The sequence below is a fragment of the Pyrus communis genome, chromosome 11 (genome assembly GCF_963583255.1).
Source record: "Pyrus communis chromosome 11, drPyrComm1.1, whole genome shotgun sequence".
NCBI lineage: Eukaryota > Viridiplantae > Streptophyta > Magnoliopsida > Rosales > Rosaceae > Pyrus > Pyrus communis.
In genome coordinates this window covers 2136443-2158579 of record NC_084813.1, presented here as the reverse complement: position 1 = coordinate 2158579, position 22137 = coordinate 2136443, and the positions used below count along the sequence as shown (strand labels likewise).

Here is a 22137-nt window from a genome sequence, read left to right as displayed (position 1 = left end):
CTTCTTAAAGTAACCCCACAAATTTTAAATGCCTTGTGGTCTTATAATATGTTTGAAGAATATCTTACTCCTTAACTATGCTAATTTGAATGCAAGCATCTATATTATGTTTTATTTAATACAACTCTATTATTTATACTAAAGGGGCGGAGATATGGGCTAAGTCACACAATGAGACAACCATAATAATTTAGTGTCGAACTCATTGTATATAAGAGTCGAATCTAAGATCTGTTACCTACAAGTGGAGAAGGACCTTAGTAGTAAGTGACATCAACTAGATAAAAAGTTTAGTGGCATCTCAAGTTCAAATGTTGAAGTAGGTTACCAAATTAGAAACCCTACTTCCCTTAGTGTAGATAACATCGTTTGTTTAAAATAAATTAAAAATAAAAAAGTAGTGTTATTCTCTTCACTTATAAATGAGAGGTCTTAGGTTCGTTTCTCGCCAACGGTAAATTTGAAACATATTATTGCTAGCCTATTATGACCTTCTACAGTGAGTTATGGATCTAGCGTAATAAAGAATCTTCTGAGGAGGGGGATAATAACACATTCGTTAACATTTTTTTAGTATAAGTACATGCAAGTTCAATATGTTGTTAATTAGCCAATTAACATGGAAGCTAAGAGGCCATGACAAACTCCAACCTACGTGTAGATGTGCGATGCTCTTCTAATGATTATAAGAAAACGTTCCCTGTAAGGAAAACATAATTAAATTAGTTGGATTGATCCTATGGATCCGACTTCGAATCCTTCTTCCCATATTTTATATTAGTTTAGCAAAATATCACTAAAAAAATAATAGGCCCATCTTGAATTTAGTTTATAAACTAATTCATGAGTGGAAATAGTTGCTAATTGATCCATCAATTCGACAATACGAACAATAATTTATTCATAAATTAACTGAGAATCAAGGGAATGATTTAGTACCTGACCTCACGTATATCTGTCTTCCAAAAACATATCCTGAATCATACATATAGCTCTTCATCTTAAATAATAAACACTCGCTACTAAAGAGAAGATCTAAATTAAGTAATGTGGTCAAGGGTTATGAAGCAGTTTCTATTCATATATATTTTTAAGGGCATGGCAACTAGAAGAAGTAGTTGAGATGAGGTCCCTCTCATGCATTTACAACATCCACATGCAATTTGCTTGCGAGACATCTCTCAAACCATCTAAAGAGGCTCACAATTTCAAGTCCCTCTCGCTCATCCAACTACATGTTCCCCGAAATAACTAAAATTACCTAACCGCATGACCTAAGCCTTTACCACTTCCATCCACCCCAAACGTAAGCCACAAGCTATCTAGCTGGCATATCCAAAAACAAATTTAACACCCCTTACATTCCTTTCTTTTCCAACCCACTAGTACGCTTGCTCTCTCTCTCTCTCTCTCTCTCTCTCTCTCTCTCTCTCTCTAGCCGGAAATCAATGGCATCGCCACCACATCAAACACTCGTTATCATGCTTTTGATTTGTTCTTCAGCAAGTGTCACCGCCACTACTTCTGATGATCATCAACCTTTGGTGTCTAAGGATGTGAACGCGGGGATAAAATGTGGAACGTGCCCTTGTGTCAACCCATGTGAACAGCAACAGCTGCCTCCACCACCTCCGCCGCCACCACCACCGCCAAAGACTCCAACGACAACTCAAGATTGCAACCCTAATCCAAGCCAATACGTGCCAGTACCACCGCCGCCTCCGAGGTTTGTTTACATGACAGGTCCACCTGGAAATGTACTGCCGCCGCCTCCGAGGTTTGCTTACGTGACAGGTCTACCTGGAGATGTGTATCAGTACCAAACCGATGCATATGCATATTACTCAGCTGCTCCACGTCATCACTACAGCATGAGGTTGCTACTCTTGTTGGTATGTGCAGAAGTAATAATGGCTTTTGGGGGACTCTGATAATCATATTATCTAGGTAACTAATTTGGCCATGGTCTATTAATTTGTCCATGAGATCATGGGATGTATCAATTAATTAAAAGGCTAATTAAGTATTCAATCCAAATTTATTAATTAGCTAGGTCTGTTTGATTAATTAGTACTGTTTCTGTAATGCTATTGTTGTCCTTAAGTAATGCTTGCAATTTTCTAATGCTAATGTCGACTCGTTAAATATTCGCATCTACGTACTGTGGTATACGTTATATCGTATCCCTCTACAGTAGAAAGCTCACTAGTTCGTTTTAGAAATTTTCACAGCTACCAAGCTAGCTTTATTCAGATTAACTTGCAACAACAACGTGCTTGAATTCTTATAGTATGCAGTTTTACCATGGAAAATACTTGTGTTTCTCCTCGTGAGGGATCCACTTGTTCCCATTTGTGATTAATGTATTTTCATCCTATAAATGTCATAATTGGAACTGTTCATTCTCTTTATCATAATCTAAAGATTATCTCTGTAAAAAAATCATTTACTTCGTTTAGTCATTTATAAGTATCAAAACATTCATGGTTCATCATAAGAATGCTACTTTATATCAAAAATGTTGACTGGTTTTGACACACATGGATGATTGAAAGATCTCCAAATTAAATATTTTTTGCATATATGATTTTTAAATGATAAAAAAGAGAATAAATATTTTCGATTATGATGTTTGTACAATAAAAATACATTGATTTCAAGTAGAGGGAACAAATAGGTTGTTCGCGGGAGGAGGGAGGGACACAAGTATTTTCTAATTGCTATTAATTCTCCTCTGTTAACCTTTTCAAAGTTAGGGGGTTTCCTTTTTTTTTTTTTCTTTTTTTTTTTGGGAATGAGAGAGATAATCATAAAGAATATATAAACAGGATACAAGAGAGACTGAGACTCTTGTCCTTGGAACTTAAAACATTTTCTTCCTATGCATGAATCCATGATACTGTTATTGACATTTCAGCAAAGTCACGGGATTTCTTTACACTTTAAAAGTTTGATTTTATATTTGAGGTGGCTAGTAGCTACGAAAGTATTGTACTCATGGTTAATTCATATCACATTTCGTTGATTACGTATATTGACTTGTCCACGGCTGCCTTCATATATTTGGTAAATTGCCATGCCAATTTAACCCCCCATGTAGCTCGTAACAAACAGGATTTGGTTCCTCATCCTAATAAAATTGAAAAATAATAACCAACCCCCTTCTGTTTTTCGTACACATTTTCATTTAGTAATGTCCGTTAGTTTTCATTTGATTATTCAATCTAATGATTATAATTAAACGAAGTGTGCAAGTAAGAAAAGGAAAAACGTGTGATTATATATATATATACACATACATATATATATTTATTTTTATTTTTTTTTTGAGAAAGGTGATTATGTAAACGTTAATAGAACATTATTTGTCAACAAAAAAAATAGTGAAAATATTATTTAGTCTTCTATCACAACGAAAAAGTTAAGGGCAGTAATATAATTTCACAAAACTAAATTTTTTTTTTTTTCAGGCTTCACCTACAAGTAATTTTAACATCTCTCATTTAAAAAACAAAAAAGTTAACACACAATTTGTGTGTGGGCATATCCTAGTAATATCCCAACATAATATTTTAGTTGAACTTGACGCCCACTATGTATTGTTGACTTTCCTGATGTCTAGATGTGATCCACCTAGGCACCTATGGTCTTTTTTTTTTTCTGGTCATGATTTATGTAAGAGAAAAGTCTCAACAATTTAAAAACTGAACCGAAATAATTTATTTTGGTTTGGTTCAATTGTGATATTTTTGAAAGTTGCCAAAATCAAACTGAATCAATTGTATATCTTTTAATATGTCAATTTATTATAGGTATTCGGAGGTCTTATACACATTATAAGTTGTAATAACTATTACCTATTAAGAAATTTGTTTGTATTTTATGCTTATGTGAAATTGTAACTGAAAAATGTTTGCTCGGAGAAATTTATTAAATGGAACCTTGGTCCTAGGGGAGTTGTTGAAATTTTTATGTTTTTAAAAACTTAATATTTTGATTAAATTGAAATGTGTACGATGTGTGGATCGATGTTTAAAAAATTAAAACTCTTTAAATGTCAGACGTTTTTATTGGTTCACTTGAATAGGTTTATCCAAATTGAATCAAACTAATAAACAATTATTTGGTGCGATTTCAATGGTGGCAGTGGTCTCAAACAAACCAAGCCGAACCGCTATAGCTAGTTGGTTCGATATATTTTGTGTCAAATAAATTCAAATTGAATTGCACCCACTCCTAGTTTTATATGACATCTTAGTTAACCCTAGCACCAGCTTGTCCCAATAAGGTGTTCGTTTTTCCTTTTCACCGGAGAGCCGGTGACAATTCTTATGTAATCAATCGACATGAATAAATTTCCATATTTGGTTTCTGAGAGCGGTTGACGAAAATAACCCGAAAAGTGTTACACAGCCTCCACTACGTTCATCGCAAAATCTCCTTGTATAATGAACCTGGAATCTACAAATTTCACTATGTAAAATCGGATCAGTTACACAAGATACAATCATACAGATTCTCAAGAATTTTGCTGACACGAGCTTTCAGATACAAAAACGAGGGATGATATCCCTCACCGGAATTGGAAGATAGGCCACTTTTGGGAGATTGGAACAATTCCACACTTCGATCCGAAGATTTTTTGTTTCTGACTGGAAATGGAAGATTTACAGAATTGAATCGTGCTATATCCTTCAGATCACAAACCAGTGTAAAATACGTTCCAATGGCACCGATAAACTATGGCTTTCATAGCCATTTGGTTTCTAGTCTGTCCTCAATCGCAATCACTCTGTACAGTATGGGGAGTCCGACGAAGGGGAGCAAGGTCGAACATTCCCTCAAGAATAAGTGAATTCCCACCAGCCAGCAGAGTCCCATATTACATCAAACAAGGGAAATAATCAATACCCTGCCGAGTTAATTTTAGCCTTCTAGATGCTGAATAAGTTTTTTTGCCGATACAATTACAAATTCCTCACCCAGAAAAACAGGCCAAAACCACTATAAGCTATCCTTTTTTCACCTCAGACGAAAACTCAGGCAGCTCGCATATGCGCTATTGATCAAACACTCACAGAGCTGGCTTTTCCGGATAAAACTATGTGATTATCAACAAATTCTAACCTCACAATATTCCATTCAAAACCCTCTGATAATAATCATATTGCCTTGTTCGCCATGCGTCCAAGCTGCTGCTGATCAACGAAAGCACCAAGGATACGCATTGCTGATATAAAGCATCAAACAACACTGTTACAACAATAGCAACGAAACATAGTCCACTTGAACAACAAAATAAGAAAACAAAATCAAACCTCTTCTGTCAAATTCAAGTGAAATCTTTTCCGTAGGTTCTGTATTGTTCGTGTACCACCTTTAAAGCATGGGAAACCAGAGTCCTGGGCCAAAAACATTTTACAACAGTAGCCTGAGTAAACCAACCATCGTAAAAGGGGGTATTTTGATAAGAGATTTTCCCTACTCTTGCATGCTCATCAATGGACTACACAGGGACATTGTTGAGTTTCTCTCTTTTTTCCATGAATAACAACATTTTATTGAATTGAAACGGATACAGTACACCCAACACTGGTGAAGATATCAGCAAACGAACAGTATAACATATATGAACAAGCTAAAACAACCAAGAATTGCGAACTAACTACAGCTCTCCAAACCAATAAGGTAAAATAATAATTCCTGATTGTTGAAAATAGTGATTTCGACACACCCTTTTTCACCTCATGCCACTGTTAATCCTGACTGTAGATTTTACTTTAATTGTTCAATCTAACGGCTACGGAACATGAGGGGTTTTGTATGAGGTGAGAAAGGGCGTGAAAATCATTTCTGCTCCTGAAATTCTGAAGATGCCACATCCTCAAATTTCTTTTCCCCATAGTTGACAAAAAGAAAAAAAAGATCAGAGCATTGACAGCTAAATTTGGTTTACCTGCAACATCTCAACAAGAAGAATAATGCGCTCTGCATGCTTCCGACATGTGAGGAATCCTTGAATGCACAGAACCTGAAAACAGCACGAGATCTTACCCCCAGAAAATATAACAACATCCAAAGACATATAGATGTCCCTGAAGCTGAACAAAAACAAACTAAATTTTTCTATTGTTACCTTAAAATAATCAAAGAACTCGCTAGGAACTCCCTCAGCATCAGAATCCATGACCTAGCGTAATCACAATTTCAACTTAGATGGAAAAAATGATTCACCCTAGAATGTTTACAAGCAGTAAGGAAGATAATTGGACAAATATGGCAACAGATTAAACAATGTAAGCATATGTCTCTTACCTCAAGAAGTTCACGTGTTAATTTGAATGGAGCACTCTCAAAATTTACACCCCCAGGCGAATTGGAGAGCATGAAACCAAAATCAATATGTATAATATGACCTTCTTCATCCATTAAGAGGTTCCCGTTGTGCCTATCCTTTATCTGGACAACAAACACATTGGTGAAAAGTTATTATATGAACTTCTTCAAGGACCAAACAAGGAGACAAAAACTAAGGATCAAAGGTATGTGAGAAACTAAACGTGCCTAGAGTACATGCTTCTGAAAATGAAAAAAAATGTCAAACATACAGTAGATAATTTAAATCTTCATTAACATCTGATATTTTCATACATATACATATGCAACATATGGCAGATTCCAGGGTTAACTTATAGTCACATCTCTTGTGCATAAATGTTTAGGAAAGAGATTATTTTATTATACTAAAGAAAACAATAATGATATTTAGGGATGACAATCTTGAGTATAACAACCAGGAGCAATACATCGTCAGAAAGTCAAGTAATTTCTTAATTGCATTGTTGCTATTAAACTGTATCTCCTTGTACTAGTGACCTAAATGAGAGTTTGCTAACATGTGCATTACAGGTTAACAAGCAACCAACATGAACCATTTTAACCAGACATGAACATGATATCATGAAGGATTTTTTAACCTGAAGCAACATGCACGTGATAAAACATATAAACACAGAGCGATGTACATAACGTATCACATATATACTCAAAATGTCATTTTTGAAACTAACAACTGAATTGAAGCTTAATTTCATTAGAGGTTTGCCCCTCCATGACAGAACTAACACTTAACTTGTTTGAGTTATGAATAGAGAGAGCGAGATGATAGATTTAGAGAAGGGGAAACCATACCTGCAGAAGGTAACACACTAGAGAATATCCAGCCATACTTTCAACAAAATTCCTCTGTAAAACAAATAAAATAAATAAATAAATAAATCAAGCCTTTCTATTCACTAAGAACATTAGATTCAGTGAAATTAACCAATTGTAACCAGGAGACAATAAAATTGGCTCATTGCACTACTTGAATCTGGATTCTGGACAGTTTTCCCTAGTGCACATTTTTCTTTAAATTCGTTTAGATGACCAAAATATTGATTGGGTTCGTTAGTTGGTATGAGACTCGGGAATCTGGTACTCAAAAAAAGAGAACTGAGAACACCTATATAAAATTTATATAAAGAGACCAAGACGGAAAACCTATTACGGAATTTTAGCGATCAAGGTATCTATTGTTCTTTTCTGCCAAGACTAATCAAAATCTGATAGAATAGAAGATAATCCATGGAATTATACACAACTCACAAGTGAAAAGCACCTTCAAAACCAACTTCATTCGCATCTAACCAAATAAACATTTATGAGTATGCCAAGCTAAAGGTATCATAATTCAAAAACTGCAAAACGAAAGCATGGCTTCAGATACTGCAGAAAGTGGCCCGAACGGATACACATGTACTGTAAGCAGGGCAGTTGGTCAAATGACATTACAAAGATCCACTGCATGATAATACCATATGACATTCTTTTGCAATTATATAGAATGCTAACTCAATATGAATCACATTCCTTATTTCAGAGCATATTAATATGCTTCAACAACCAAATTGATCCAAGTCCTACAATGTCTAGTTGTCTACAAACAACCTCAATCTGGAAACTCTCTATGCTCGGAACCTTAGGAATCTATTGTCAAATAATTAAATGTCATATTATTAGGAAAGGGTAGTGACTATGCTCAATTGACGGGAAAACTGATCCTCCTGTCCTTATTAAACGTCATTACTTCTACAATTTCCAACACATAACCCTAATATCCAGAAACAGAGAAGAAGAGAGTCATTAAAGGCAATTCTCAGTTCTCAATCTTATCAAGAGTTTCCACATCCTTCCTACCTTCACCCCACCCCAGCACTTCAAAAAAATATAAAATCATACAAATAGAAAAAAACAGAGTGTGCACGCCTCCATTGCAATTATAACAATTAACCATGATGAGGATATAGCTGAGCATTAGTAGACATTTTGATAAGCATCTGGTTCATGAAGTGATAGATTACCTGTGCAAGTTTAAAACTAGGAGAATTTTCTTGGTACTTAGCAGCAAAGAAGTCCCGCAAGCTCGTGATGTTGGGATATCTACTTTTGATAGAATGAATTGAAGCCTACAACACAGCAAAGTATATTATGGATGAGGTGGTGAAGTTTTGAAATTCTTAATTCATTTAAATAGAACAAGAGAACAGAATTACCGTATCTGGAATTGTTTCAATGAGAGCTGTATAAGAAGAAGTAACTAAGACTTCATAAGGGCGCAACCAAAGAGGGAGACCAGCTTCTTGAAATATATCTGCCATCAAATCCAATGTTATAGTCTTCAACTAGTTTGAGGAGTGGGTTCAACTACTGTGAATGCAACAAGGAAATGATTTTGATAAATCTGAAAAGTAACATAACAAGTTGAATTCAGTTCAATTAATATTTCCAGCTTGTTTAATTAACTGTCTAATATGGGACCACAAGAGAGAAACAAATTTGAAACAAAAATAAAAATGAAAATATTGTGGTCGATAAAATTATTGGGGATGATGAAACAGTGAGGTTGATAAAAAAAATTAATAGTGGTTTGTATTACCAAAAATATCAACATTGGTTGAACAGAAAATGATAGTTAAATCACTCATTCAAAGTTAAATCACTCATTTAGCACATTAATTGAAGTATTAGATACAATAACATATCTATAATAAGGATGGATCTCAACTAGCTGTATAGTCATTCGGATTCCAAAATTACCTATTTCAGTCCCACAATTGAAGTGAATTAGATGTATTAGATGCAATAACGGATATAGGTAATTTTGGCTATATGGATGACATATCTATAATAAGGATGGATCTCAACTAGCCGTATGGTCATTCAGATTCCAAAATTACCTATTTCTGTATAGCAGTATATTATGGAATAGTTTTTCTCTTAGTATCTTCTTCTATTTAAAGTGCTCTTATAAGAAAATAACTAGGGCGTGGGAGTTCTGTTTGAAATTGGACAGTTTGATTTGTGCCTTAAAGGCTTAAACCTAGCCCAAACATTTATGGCAGCCGACTCAGTTTAATACCAAGTAAAAACAAAGAGACAACTCTCATCCTTGATTGCACAACACAAACAAAGAGCATTTCCTGACACACATAGTGCAATCTGAGTTAAACTATCAAACAGACCTAGAGGTTCAACTAGCTTTCTTCATGCAGTTTTTGACTGGTTCTCCACAAACTATAATAGAAAGAAAAAGAGACAGAGCTCAATGTTTCCACAATGCACTTTTTTCCCTATAGGTTTTAAGAATGCATCTTGTTTGATCTAATCAAACCAAAGACTGAGTAATAAGCGAGGGAGAAGGAAGAAAGAGAGATAGACAGAACTGCCTTCAACGAAACAGAAGAAAAATGATTAGAAAGACACCTACCATAAAAGTGAGAAATAAGTTGCACAGCAAGATGCTCCTGCCTACAATCATCACCACTCTTCACAATAACCTGCATGAAGTATATATGAAGCTAAATACAATACAGCACCAAGAAGTTTTGAACATACAATTGTATCTTCACAATAACCTGCATGAAGTATATATGAAGCTAAATACAATACAGCACCAAGAAGTTTTGAACATACAATTGTAGAACCGATAAATGGATAACTATGTACAGAAGAAAACCAAGGACATCCAAACATACACTTTATTTAGATAAACATAAATACCTCAAACATTCTGGAAAAGAAAAAGACAAGCGAAAAAAGAACCAAATTTAACCTTTCCACCCTTTCAAAGGGTGACCAAGTTAGTCTGACATGTATTATTTTGTTATCACAAACAGCTTAAGCTTTTCAGGTCCAATGGTAATCTAATGTGGTATTGAATCTCCGGTTAAAAACTCTTGGAATGAAAAATTTTATTCCCAATACCCAAATTTTCATATATAGAGTGGGGCTGCACCTATATGTTTCTCGTTGTCTGTCTCTGAATGCACAAGATAAGGTGGCAAGCCACGGCTGGTCTTAGCTCAAGATAACTTGTTGACCATTCCCTAAAAGCTTTAGCCTTTTGGGGTCTGGCAGTTGTACCTGACAGCTTGAACGGATCTTCAAGGACGTTAGGGGATTGAAACTGGAGGAGGTGTGAAAGAAGGTCCAGTTTTGGGTGGTGCTTTGGGCTTCTGTTTTTCCAGTTTTCAGGGACAAGCCTCTATTTGATATAGTTCTAGCATGGAAAGTTGTAGTGTCATTATTAATTCTGGTGTCTTAAGCTAGAAGTAGTTTGTTAAATTAAAATTCTTTTCTCTTCTACTCACGGTGGATTACTTGTCCACTTTTCTGTACAGTTTTTATTATCCAATAAAATTTCATAATAGACTAACAATTATGTAGTTGTCAACCAGCTTCATCTGAAAAATGAGAAGATAAATTTAAGAATGTAATTTCTCAAAATTATGTTTCAAAGTAATCTCACTCAAGTGAGAAAGGGGGCTGACATAGTCACTCAGTTTCCACATTTCCTCAACTTTACTAGAAATCTAGTTCATAAGTCGGGATGGGCAAATACCCATCGGTTATTGTTGAGAATGGGAAAAATAGAACAAACTTTGGAAATCGAAAAACAAATAACCAAGAGAAATAACACCAAGAATTTACGTGGTTCGGCAATATGTGCCTAGGTCCACGGGACAGCAACAACAATCTTTCATTATATCAATAATGAGTACAACCAATAATCGTGCCAAATCTCTAGAACTAGGAATTGACGAAAAACCTGAAAGAACAAGAACAAGAAATACACACTCTCTTTTATTTTCTCTCGCACACACTTTACAATATTTTTTCACTCTAATTCCTTTAGTGGTATACAATTTATTGTTTTGCTCCCATCTCAAAACTAGTACAATAGTCCCCTTATATAGACATAATAAAGGTCTTCTTCAACAAGGATTACTAATCCTAATTGGAATCTTGTTATGAATCCTTCTCCAATTGAGAAACTAACTCCAATTGGGAAAACAACTCCAATTGGGAAAACAATTTAATCCTTTAAGACAATAATTCATTATAGACGTAGGACAACTTATCATGGGCTGGAAAAAACCCAACAGTTATGGGTAACCGCACTTTTCCGGCCATTTAAATTTCACGGTCACGGTTATGGGTAACTATTTAGATAAATAAACGGTTAAGGGTATAACTGTTTACCCACGAAATTTAAATGGGTGGTTATAGGTATTAGCCATGGTTATAAACGGGTAACCGTTTACCCGTTTATTTTATATATGTAAAATTAACACAAATCATGTTCTCTATCGGACAAAACTTAGATCAATGCTATTGACTATAGTGCAAACCTGTAGCTAATATAATATAATTTTCCTTAACCACTTTAAATTTCATGGTCCATTATACATATTATGTTAGTACTTTACATTCTGATTTAAATAACCCAAGAACGCTGTCTTTTAACAGTTTTCGTAACCCAAGAATACTTAGCAAATTTTATATTACCTTCATTGATAACCGCTAAAAATATCGACAATAAACTATTATTTCAATTATTGGAATGGTATAGGGACTTAAAAAATTAAAATGCGGAAATGTATGAGGAATATACCTATAACGGTGATAAATTGTCAGAAAAAGAAAATTATGACAAATTTTTCTTTTTTAATTTTCAAGTTGTTAAAAAAACACGTAGATGGGTGAAAAATGAGTAAATGGTAAAAAAGAAAGGATAAGCGGGTTAAAAAAAAGATAAATGGGTAAACGGGTACTAAACAGTTACGGTTAAATGGGTACGCAGTTATGGGAATGGTTAACCGTTTATAAACAGTTATGGGTATGGGTATAACCATTTAGGCAATTACCCAACGGGTAAACGGTTATGCGGGTATGAGACTAAACGGTTATGGATAAATAACCGCGGTTACCCGCCCACCATAACCGTTGCCCATCCATATTCATAAGTGAAAACCTTACCAACATTCTTCATCATACTAAGGCCTCGTTTGGCAGGTCGTATAAGTGACCGTACAGGACTAATAATATGAACTCAGTCATTATCCTCGTCTCCTTCTCTCACCGGCTTTCTTCTCCCTGTTTTCTTCTCTCGCCGGCTCTATTCTCTCTTTATCTTCGCTCTCTGCCTGATAATTGGAGACGCCCACAAAGACAGCCAGTCGCACCGACCATTGCTTCTCTCTCATCTCACAACATTCGAATCATTAGTTCGTGATATTTGGGAGATTTGGTCATCTGGGAGTTTGAACTTAAGTGGGATTTAGGTTAGCTTTTTGCTGCTTTTTGTGATTGGGGTATTTTTCAACTGGGTTTTAGAATGTTGATTGGGAATCGATGATAGGGTTTGAAGATTAGGAAAGATTTCATCTGGGCAATGTTCATTTGAAATTAGGTTTTGACGTTTTGTTCTACTTTTGGGTGCTTTTTTATTTGATTCTAATTTTGGGGGTTTTGTTCTAAATTTTCTGAGTAGTTGAGGTTGGCGCTGACACTGCTTTTGCATGGCCGACAAGTTGTCGGCTGTTGGATTGGGTCGAACCTCCATGGCTGCTGCTTTTTATTCAATATCTAATTTTATGTTTCTGGTAAGCAGTGGCGATGGCTGTATTTTGAAGATAATATTTGAGAAATATTTGGGTTTTTTTAGATATAATAACATATTTTATTTATTTTAGTACTACGATATATCCAGTACTATACCAAAAACAAGATAAATAATACGGTCATTAGTCCGATATTGCACCAAACGGCCGACTAATTTAGTCAGTACTATTCGACGACTATTTATCCTTGACAGAAATAGTGAGTACAATCTGAGCTGCCAAACTAGGCCTAAGTTCTTTTTATAAGGAAACGATTATATTAAAAGAGGAAAGAAGCAGAAACAAGAAGGAGAGGGGAAGTACTCACGGAGCACAAGTCCCAACCAGGTAACTTGCCATGAATTGAAGCTTTTCTTATTCTCTCCTTCTTTACCTCCCAAAGTTCGCCAGACAAGGCATTGCTGGCCTTGGGAATACCGCCATTAGCCTGGTCAAAATTTTGAATGTTGTCAGATAATATAATTAAGCATCTCCATGATATAACTCTTAACACAATTGCAAATTATAGATATTGTCACCATTGGCTGTGCATCTGATGAATCCTGACCAGCCCCTTTCAGAGGAAGTCCAGGAGGTGCTTCTCCTTTCGCTGCAGCAGCCTGAAGAAAGTTAAATTTTATGAACAGAGCAAGGAATAATTAGAATAAATATTCAAGAATACATAAAAGAATCCAAAAATTATACAGATAAATACGTTATTTCAGAAAGCATCAATCTTATTTGTTTAACTTAAGGCTTCAATGCCATTACAATTAACCTGTGCATGAATAAGCACCTATGCTACTGCAATGTCAATTTATGAGGCAAGAAATAAACCCGTGCACAAGAGAAGGGAATCAGGTTTGTCTCTCAAGTTGAACAAGAAAAACAGGAAATAGCTTTCCATTTTGCAAAGTGATTCATTAAGTATAATACTGATATGACTTCTTCTCTAATAAAACTCTTATACAAGAATGTCTAAGGTGCCGGATTAAGGTCCTGGTCCGTAAGCATCCTTAAAAAAGAAATAAATCAACAACTCTTATACAAGAACAAGTTTCTCAACTGTCTGAATAAAATGTTAATGACTGTGATTATAGAGTAAGCAAGATCATCTCAATAGTATTTCACCTCATTATAAAATGGTCAATGTTTAGACAACCTAGAATGTTATGTGGTTAGACAACCAACAAAACTACAGAGTCAGAAAAGAAAGCACCTGATCAATGTTCCAAACACAGAGTTTGACTATATAATATATTAGAATGACTGGGAGGAGAAAATTGCCCCAAAGAAATGACTATCTCTCTGTGTGTGTTGTGTGTGTGAATAATCAAACTTAGAAAAAACCAGTTCACCAAAACAAATTTGGGTGTGTGTGTGTGTGAGTTTATCAGTCTATTGATATTGGTGAATAAAAAAACTTAAGAGAAAAAACAGTCCATCAAGAAAAATATTAAAACCATGGGATTTCATGCTGAAGACAAGAAAAGAGTACTATATGTAAGAAATGAGACAAACATATGCACACTGGAACCAGTTACATCAAATTTGGAGGATATTAGGACAAAAAAGATAAGCAACAAGATAAATGTGGTTTCATTCAAACATCAATAAATGCCAAATTAACATCAATTGGTGATGAAGACCTAACAAAGCCCACCTTTACTTCCTCTATAGCCACTGTACTTGGTACACGACGGTGTTCCTTCCGCCGAAGGGGGCCTTGATCCTCAATGTCCTCCATTCTAACACCAGGGTCTGCTGTAAGCACCACCCTTACCCACTCCAAATCACTCCCTTGTGCACAAGTCGCAGCCTCTCCACGTTGATAACTCCTTGATATATTCTCTGTTTTTACTGTATGACTATGCAATTTATTCTCCACAGATATTTTTACAGTAACAAATTTCACTTTCGCCTCGGAGGTATATGACATCGCCTGGTCAATTGCTTGAGCAGTAGAACTCGACATCCTATCATTACTGTTGCGATAGACCTCCTGGACAGTCCACAAAGGATATGCCCACGGAGGCGGTCTTGGCAGAAGTGCATCCCCATTTGCTAAAGGAATTCCTCCTCGAGAAAGCTTTTGAGAACCAGATGCATCCTTTGCATTGCTTAAACAGTTTTCACAAAATAAAGCAAAAGAAATTGAATATATTTCAGCTTAAAACAATTACCAGGGAATTTCAATTATTAAACATTTGTTTTGGGGGGGTTGGTGTTGGTGTTGGGTTTGATTAGACCATAGTGAACTGAAGAAATTAAGCAACTGCAAGCATACCCAGGAATTTCACTTTTCAGGACTTCAACACAGATGAGATACGGTGCCTTTTCCCTAGAATTCAAAAGAACAGCTTCATCTTCCGGTATATAAACCACGCGATACATCCCCTTCCCCATTGGAAAGCAAACTCCTAATATTATCATCAGCAATATTCAATTAAGAGTATGGAGATAATTGTTAATACAGATGCCCTAAATGCATAAGACCATAGAATTTCGCTTAACTAAAAGGGTAAAACAATATTCAGAATAGTAGGAATTCCATCTAATTTCTACGTCTTAGTTTCATTGGATTCCTTTACAAATAACATTATACCTAGATTCTCATGGAATCAAGACTTTCACATTAAAATAAAAGATTATGCACAAGGCAGACCACATGAATGCGCACATAGTAGTAACACCTTCCATGAACATAATTTTGGGAGGGAAAAACTGAAACAAAAGAAAACAAGATCAATTTATGCTACATGATTCTCAGACAAAAAAAGCATGGCCACATTTTCCAAAGTGTCGTGCAGAACAAAGACAAAACAAATCTCAAATCTACGAAAATGATCCCTTCCAAGTACGGCATTCTGTAACATTTCCAATATCTTTGAAATAATATTTTTTGGAACTAATATTATGATATGTATACATATGCCATACCGTTCAGAAATCGAATTTATGGAATTTAGAAAAACATTTCCGCAATCTTTTCAATTTCCCAAACATACTTGGATAAACTTAACACAAAGGGCCCAGAAATGTTGACTAAGAATTACCTCCACTACTTTGAGCCTCAGCAATGTGCAAATTGATCTCTGCAAGTGACTAGATATGCAAGAATAACAAACACATGTCAGACAAAAGATTAAAAATAACAAAACATGCACGTTTATTTGTGATATGAGATAAAAAGTTAAGACTCCTTGTATTAGGTTTGTTAGGTTCCTTGTAACAGTTAGTATGGAGCTAACTATTAATACAATGAATATGGAATAGCTAGAGATATTGGATTGACTTGAAATTTTACACGTATGGTAAGCATGATTTGAGCATTAATCAACGGAAGGATTGATGGAAAATAAAAAGTTAAAAGATAGTAAATAGTTTTGCATTGCATGTGTCAATTAGCCATGCCCCTATATGCTGTGTGTGCTGAGTAACTGTAAATGATAAGCCAGATGACCATCAACCTCACGAAGAGCACTCTTGCGATCCTCAATTGGAAATATATCCACTAAGCCATAAGATGTCTCACATAGTGACTGCACAAAGTCCAGCGACTCATGATAAGCCCCTTTACGATATTGGGATGCTGTAGCATTTGGAAGTGGGGGTTTAGCACTTGACTTTTCATTTTGTTGCTTTGGAGAACCAGGGCATTTCTGTCAAAACATAACAACAGTGAATAAATCAAATAAGTTATGCATCTCTTTGAAATGAACTTTAACCACAGTGAATACAACAGAATGTAACTGTATTGCCTATAATTCCCTCATCTTGCAAATGAGTGTAGACTAAGAGGCCAAGAGCTCAAACCGTGCCATGATATGTTGACAAGATTAGAGTTATCATTATGTCAATGCATCACTCAATATCACAACACAAAATATAAAACAAACAATAGGTAGAATTAACCGCTCTTCTGCTACTGAAGTTGGGGAAATCAACTTCTCTTTCAACCAGTCAAACTAGGGGAAAAACGGCAATATGACCCTACCCAGTCAAAATTCAAATTTGAACACCTCTACCGTTCGTACATTATGTTCGATATACATGTTTTGAAATTTTAACTTACAATGGAGATAAGATGACCGGTTTAAGTTAATTTCACAAAAATGGTATTACAAGGTTCATATAAAAATATTTATATACATTATCACGAGGTTTATATATTAAAAAAAATTAAGCTTTTAAAAAAAACTAAAACTAAATATAAGAATAAACACTGAAATCTTTATGCGTTTGCACATATGTATATATCAAAACTACACTACAAATGAATGTAAATATCAAATCCACAAAATCAGTGTTTCCTAACTTCATCATGAACGTGTTTGGTACTCCATGCCATCCCAGCCTAATTATTTACTGATTAACTCCTACATACCCACCCAATAAACACAGAAACCCATTATCGACTAGCACAAAACCCATAACGTCGGCAACTGCAACGTATGCACGAGATCGGAGAGTGCAGTGGCCATCTAGAACTACATTGCCAGTGGCAATGCCTATATGACCAAAAGTAATGTTCTAATGTTTCTAACTTTCAAGAAAAACTAATTACTAAAACATAAAAATCACAAACTAGATCATACTGGATTACATACACCGACCCCAAGCCAACAAGGCTCCCCACTTTGCAAGGGCACGCGGGGGGTAATGTCTATCGTACACAGCCTTACCCTTGCTTTTTTTGCAAAGAGGCTGTTTCAACAACTCAAACCCATGACCTTTCGGTCACAAAGGAGCAACCTTTCCATTGAGCCAAGGCTCGCCCTTACTGGATATGTTCACCATTGAAAGAAAAATTTGCAATGTAATTCAAGAATTTGACAATTGAGGGAATTTCACACAAAGCAGCGAGCATTTTCAAGAGCTAATTATTACATATTTCAGCTCATAACACCGAATCTAAAAAAAAACTGAAGGAAAACGTTATTTAATTAAAAAAAATTAATGTATAGAAAACAACAATCCTTTACAATTTGTGGGAGTAGTGGCTACTAGGCTCTTGTTCTTTCTGTACTGTTCTTTTTATTAGTGGTCTTCCTGACAACTTTGTTTCATTGTCTTTCTTTCAATAAAATAGTCTCCTTCTCAAAAACAAAAGAAAAAACAAATGAAAAAAAAGCACAAACTGCAAAGCCATACTCCCACTAACAGCAAAGCAACGATAGATAAGTAGATATGGGCTTACCCCTTTGTGTTTTCTTGAACCAAATAGCTCTGAGTCTTCAACTGAACGATCACGGTCTCTAAACAATTTGCGAAAAAAGTTCTCAGTCCCTGGACTACTTTCTAGCAAGCCACCCGTACTGCTGTTTTCATTTGCAACAGTACTTTTTGCATCTTCAGGGTGCACACGGAACAATCTTCGAAACAATGGAAAGTCAGAAGGCTCTTCTTCGTCTCCATTGGCACTCCCTTCCTCGATTTTATCATTCCCATCTTTCTTGTCATCAAACTTATCTCTGAAAACTTTTCGGAAGAACCCCTCTTTTTCATCATCTTCAGCAGATTTCAAACCTTTTTCTTCAGAGTATGGTGCATCATCATCTACATTCTTATCAATCCGGTCCTTTTTGTCCTCAAACTTCTCTTTGAAAAACTTCCGAAAGAACCCTTCTTTTTCTTCATCTTTCACTGATTTAGAGATTGATTTATCGTCAGAATCACTCTTCCTATCACGAAACAATCTCTTAAAAAAACCCTCTGAGCTTGCTGTCAATTCCTCATCGTCACCTTTACTATCCCTCGATAGCCTCTTAAAGAAGCCATCCTTCTCTGCATCATCATCATCCTTCTCTGAGGACTTTCTAAAAGGCAAAGAATCTCTAATCTTAGAACCTGTCTCGTCATCACCTCTACTGTCTCTTAAAAGCCTCTTAAAGAATCCATCTTTTTCAGAGTCATCGTCACCTTTCTCCATTGACTTCCTAAAGAGCAATGCATCCCGAACCTTCGGCCCTGGTATGAATTTTTTAAAAATTTTGTTCTCATCGGGAGAGAATTGACCACCATCCTCTTGCAAATTGTTTACCGATGAAGGCGAGAAAGAAAACGACCTCTGGGCAGGTGGTGAAGACGTTAGCGACAACAATTTCTGTTTTGATGACAATATTTTATTCAATACCTGGTTCTTGCTCCCAGGGCTAGCTGACTCGTTTTGAGGACGTACCAAAGGCGGCCACTCACCCATCAAAGTGGCCGCAATCTGACATTTCTCCTGAATTCTACTAATTCCTTCATTATCATCTGAGTCTTCAAGCTCTGCCAATAAAAACCAATGCACCTTCTGAGCTATCTTAAGCGACTTAGAACACATATCAATAACAAACTTATCCAAAGACGGGCTAGGCTTGTGCACTGACATGTAACATATCTGAAACAAGTAGCTCTCAATTCCAGATAAGGGAAGAGTGTACATTCGATTACAGAGGTAGTCGCGCACCCCCGCATGGTCATGCTTGTACAGGTAGCTAACAGCGATCCACTCGCAAAAAAATGCTGAGTCAAAGAACCGTATGAGCCACCCATTCTCACTGGTGTCACTCGACAGGTTCGTCCGAGAGGTGATCTCTCGGGGCGACTCTCCCTGAACTTTTGAGGACCCAAGGCGGAATTTTAAAATGGTGCCATCCATTCACATTCACTTTTTTTTTTTTTTAAGATAAAGAAATATGGTAATTACCTGCAAAAATTCAAACAAAAACGGCCTCAAACTATATATACCTGAAAAAAGTAAATAGGAAAGAATATTAAGTTCAAATTATCCAACTAATAAACCGTACATAGTACACCTGCTACATCACAATTATAAATTCCAATGTAATTCCATTCGAATTAACCATCAAATTTGTACTGTATCGAACTCATAAATGAGAAATGAAACAGGTATTGCATATTCAATAATTCGATTAGCTACTGCATGCAACAGTAAATTGTTTAGCATTGAATTCAGCAACACTACGAACTATTCGATAATTTGCAGTACTGGGTTTAAGTGAAAATCCTACACACTAAACGAATGTGTTTGATAACAAGATCAATTCTTTGGCATTCATTTGCCCTACAGGGAACCCTAGAATACTACAATAGTCAAATTCTCCAACCCAATCAGTACATTCTACGATCTAACCTTCAACATATCAGCGATTCGAGACGGGTTACTAATATCAAATAGGTGAAACAATGCATACCCAAGAAGCAACAGAAGAAGAAGAAGAAGAATCTGAGCAAATTTTACCTTTCAATCAGAAGCCCAAAATTGCTATATTTCCTCAGAAATTTCGGCAGCGGGAAGTCGAATAGGTGAGAGTAAGGGAGTGGAAATTGAATCAGAAGAAGAAAAGGGGAGTCTTGATTGCTTGATTGCTCCGGAAAATCAAAATTGATGAATGATGAACCTCAATGGACTCGAGAGAGAGAACCCGCGAGACGAGAGAACGTCACAAATGTTGGGGGTTTCTTATTCTTTTATTTTCTTTTTATTTTTAATTTGTTTATAGTAATAATTGTTTTCGGATACATGGGTTTGAGCACACAAAGTTGGCCTTCTTGTATTGGGTTGGTTTGGTATTGCTATGTTTTAAAAAAATAAAATTTTTGTTGTGTTGTGAGAATAAGTAGCTGTAAAATAAAGTAGAAGAGTGTTTGGTAAATTTTTTTATAAAAGTGTTTTTGAAAAAAAAAACAGTATTATAGTGTTTGGTAAACTTTTATGTAAAACATATGTGAAAAATTGTGAAAAAAAGCTGAAGTTGAATGTTTACCAAACACAAAAACAGCTCCCAACTTTTTTTTATACCAGCTTTTTTCATAATCACCTCAGTACCAAACCAGGTCTAACTCATGTTTTTCCTTCTTTCTAGTCTCGCATTCCTGCTCCATAACTTGTACGGTCGATACGATAGGGTGATAAGACCGTTATGTGGCTAGCGATGATGCCACTGTCACGAGCAAGAAGGGTGGAATTCCATTCATGTAATTAGATTCAAGTGCTATGATGCGATGCTTTTTAATGAAGTACGAGCTCAGGATACAGTATCTATAACTCTTGGACGATACAATGCAAACCAACAAAGACTTAATGAGAAGTTTGAGTAAGATTTCTAATACAGCATCCTCATAAAAACAGTTGAGTTTCCTTTTAGGTTTTGGGGGTTATGCCGCATGATGGTAATTATGCCGCATTTCTTTTTTCAAAGATGGTGCCTTAGTTATGTTCACATTTGCATAAGGATAGTTTTCTGCTATCCTATATGTATAATAGTTATAGCTGACAAATAAGAATGAAGAACGAAAAGACTAATTTGCCTCTAAATTTGACGGAATAGTAGATGGAATCTAACGGTGAGGGGAAAATGGCTAATTTTCAAAAGTTTAAGTCCTTAATGGGGGTCACAATTTGTCCTTCGAAATATTTGCCAATCATACTTACTTTAGAAATAAGAAAAAAAGTAATTGATCAACTCGTGAAACTCAACAACCTAACCTGCAAAGATATAAATTAACTGCATGCAATAGGAGAAAGACACATGGACTTTAATCTCGCTATGACAGTTTTACCCTTCACGTTGTGAGCAAACTACATAATATCTCAAGGGACCGAGGCATCTACCTCTCTTGTAGGTACGAGGCATTTGGTTGCCATAAGCCCATTATGCCCATGGTGTCCTACCCAAGCCATACCAAACCCAAGTTGGTCGAAAGCAGACTTTTTCATAGTCTCCTCTTTGGGTATCCGGCTCTCTTACACTCCAACCAACTAGAGACCTTTGGAACTACTAGTAAGCTGCCGTGGAGACTAGTATGCACCATCACTAGCATAACATAGTTGTTTGCCTATTACGGTCTGCAACCTTCCCTTCCAAACTGCTTTTTTGACTTAAGCCTCAAAGGCCCTTTGGCGACCTACTTTTTTAGGTGTTCATCAGTTAAGCTTATATATATTTATAATTTTGTAGGTGTGATTTCATCAATCTAACCTTGTTTGGAACTTGCATACACACAACCACCTTAGAATGGCTTGTATGCGCCGGTAAAAGAATATTTTATTAAACACTAAAATAACATACAAGCTAACCAAGGCCCAAAGACTACATATTAACAAACAAAAATAGGCCTAAACACTAGAAAACACAAAATTAGC

The 22137-nt window shown here is 35.8% G+C and overlaps 1 protein-coding gene across 3 annotated transcripts; it reads right to left on the bottom strand.

The window, feature by feature from the left end:
- Window positions 1-4451: 4451 nt before the first annotated feature.
- LOC137707546 (phosphatidylinositol 4-kinase beta 1-like) lies at window positions 4452-20448 on the bottom strand. Of its 3 annotated transcripts, none has more exons than XM_068446435.1 (17): window positions 20233-20448; window positions 18184-19718; window positions 16454-16645; window positions 16040-16088; window positions 15271-15403; window positions 14647-15103; window positions 13523-13603; window positions 13312-13431; window positions 9809-9878; window positions 8595-8692; window positions 8403-8507; window positions 7192-7245; window positions 6316-6459; window positions 6137-6190; window positions 5957-6031; window positions 5319-5402; window positions 4452-5230 (listed from the first exon to the last, which is right to left on the bottom strand). In XM_068446435.1, the coding sequence occupies exons 2-17, from the start codon at window positions 19627-19629 to the stop codon at window positions 5129-5131; spliced, it is 3264 nt and encodes a 1087-aa protein (XP_068302536.1). In that variant the 5' UTR covers window positions 19630-19718; window positions 20233-20448; the 3' UTR covers window positions 4452-5128. The 3 variants fall into 3 exon arrangements, with proteins under 3 accessions (XP_068302536.1, XP_068302535.1, XP_068302537.1); XM_068446434.1 differs by having other exon boundaries at window positions 18184-19677; XM_068446436.1 differs by having other exon boundaries at window positions 18184-19586.
- Window positions 20449-22137: the final 1689 nt, after the last annotated feature.

Coding starts and splice junctions, on each gene's coding strand:
- LOC137707546 (XM_068446435.1), bottom strand. CDS start 19,629: ATGGATGGCACCATTTTAAAATTCCGCCTTGGGTCCTCAAAAGTTCAG. Junction 6,460..7,191: donor TAGTGTGTTACCTTCTGCAG/GTATGGTTTCCC, acceptor TTTGTTGTCCAG/ATAAAGGATAGGCACAACGG. Junction 6,032..6,136: donor AGTTCTTTGATTATTTTAAG/GTAACAATAGAA, acceptor TGCTGTTTTCAG/GTTCTGTGCATTCAAGGATT.